The 1,447-nt window shown below is 39.5% G+C and overlaps 1 protein-coding gene across 1 annotated transcript; it reads left to right on the top strand.

The window, feature by feature from the left end:
* The first annotated feature begins 675 nt into the window (after window positions 1-675).
* On the top strand, window positions 676-1,161 carry LOC128041960 (uncharacterized). The gene has a single exon (XM_052633001.1). The coding sequence runs from the start codon at window positions 676-678 to the stop codon at window positions 1,159-1,161; it is 486 nt and encodes a 161-aa protein (XP_052488961.1).
* Window positions 1,162-1,447: the final 286 nt, after the last annotated feature.

The raw sequence follows: 1,447 nt of genomic DNA, 5'->3' as shown, positions 1-1,447 counted from the left end.
GACAAGATAAAACAATATTTGGCTAATGCTCCAATACTATCACTGCCTAGTCCAGATAGGCCTTTGATATTGTATTTGACGGTGTTTGACAATTCCATGGGATGCGTTTTGGGCCAACATGACGAAACAGGAAAGAAAGAAAGAGCAATATACTATCTCAGCAAGAAATTCACTGATTGTGAAATGAAGTACTCATCTATTGAAAAGTTATGTTGTGCTTTAATTTGGACAACCCGAAGACTAAGGCAATAGATGTTGTATCATACGACTTGGCTTATTTCAAAGTTAGATCCTTTAAAGTACATGATGGAATCAACTGCTTTAAATGGGAGAATGGCTAGATGGAAAATTCTGCTCTCTGAATTTGACATAGTATATGTAAGTCAGAAGGCTATAAAAGGAAGTGCAATAGCTGATTTTCTAGCCAGCAGAGCCTTGGAAGACTATGAGCCTTTGAACTTTGATTTTCCAAATGAGGACTTATTGTATGTGGCAAACACTGAAGAAAACCCTCGAATAGACCACATCTAGAAGTTAAATTTTGATGGGGCTTCAAATGCTATAGGTAATGGAATTGGGGCAATCTTGGTATCCCCAAGTGGAGATCATTATCCTGTAGCTAGCAAGTTGGACTTCGATTGTACAAATAACATGGCAGAATATGAAGCATGTATTATGGGTATTCGTGCGGCCATTGAACGTAAAATCAAAGTGCTTAAAGTGTATGGAAATTCTGCATTGGTGATATACCAACTCAAAGGAGAATGGGAAACCAGAGATCCTAAGTTGATCAGTTATAAAGAACTGGTTCTTGAATTGATTGATGAGTTTGATGACATCACTTTCTATTATCTCCCACGAGAGGAAAACAAGATGGCTGACGCACTGGCTACTCTAGCCTCAATGATTAAGGTGAACAAGTTAGAAATCATGAAGCCTATTCAGATGAGCATATACGAAGTTCTGGCTAATTGCTACAGTATTAAAGAAGAGGGAAAAGATGATCACCCTTGGTATCCGAGTATACTACAGTATGTGAAGAATCGAAAATACCCTGATCAAGCGACAGAAAACAACAAGAGAACGCTGAGAAGAATAGCCATTGAGTATGTCTTAGATGAGGAAGTGTTGTACAAAAAGGGAAAGATCAAGTGTTGTTAAGATGTGTAGATGCCATGGAGGCTAGGAAGATCCTGGAGGAAGTCCATAAGGGCATTTACGGAACCCATGCAAATGGTTTTACAATGGCCAGACAGATCATGAGATTTGGATACTATTGGTCTACTATGGAAGGGGACTGCATTAGCTATGCCAAGAAGTGTCATAAATGTTAGATTTATAAAGATAAGATACATGCACCTCCCTCACCTCTGCACGCTATGACTGCTCTGTGGCCGTTCTCCATGTGGGGCATGGATGTTATTGGGCCGATATCACCAAAGGCTTC

Source organism: Gossypium raimondii, chromosome 1 (genome assembly GCF_025698545.1).
Source record: "Gossypium raimondii isolate GPD5lz chromosome 1, ASM2569854v1, whole genome shotgun sequence".
Lineage (NCBI taxonomy): Eukaryota > Viridiplantae > Streptophyta > Magnoliopsida > Malvales > Malvaceae > Gossypium > Gossypium raimondii.
This window is presented reverse-complemented; position numbering and strand designations above follow the sequence as displayed.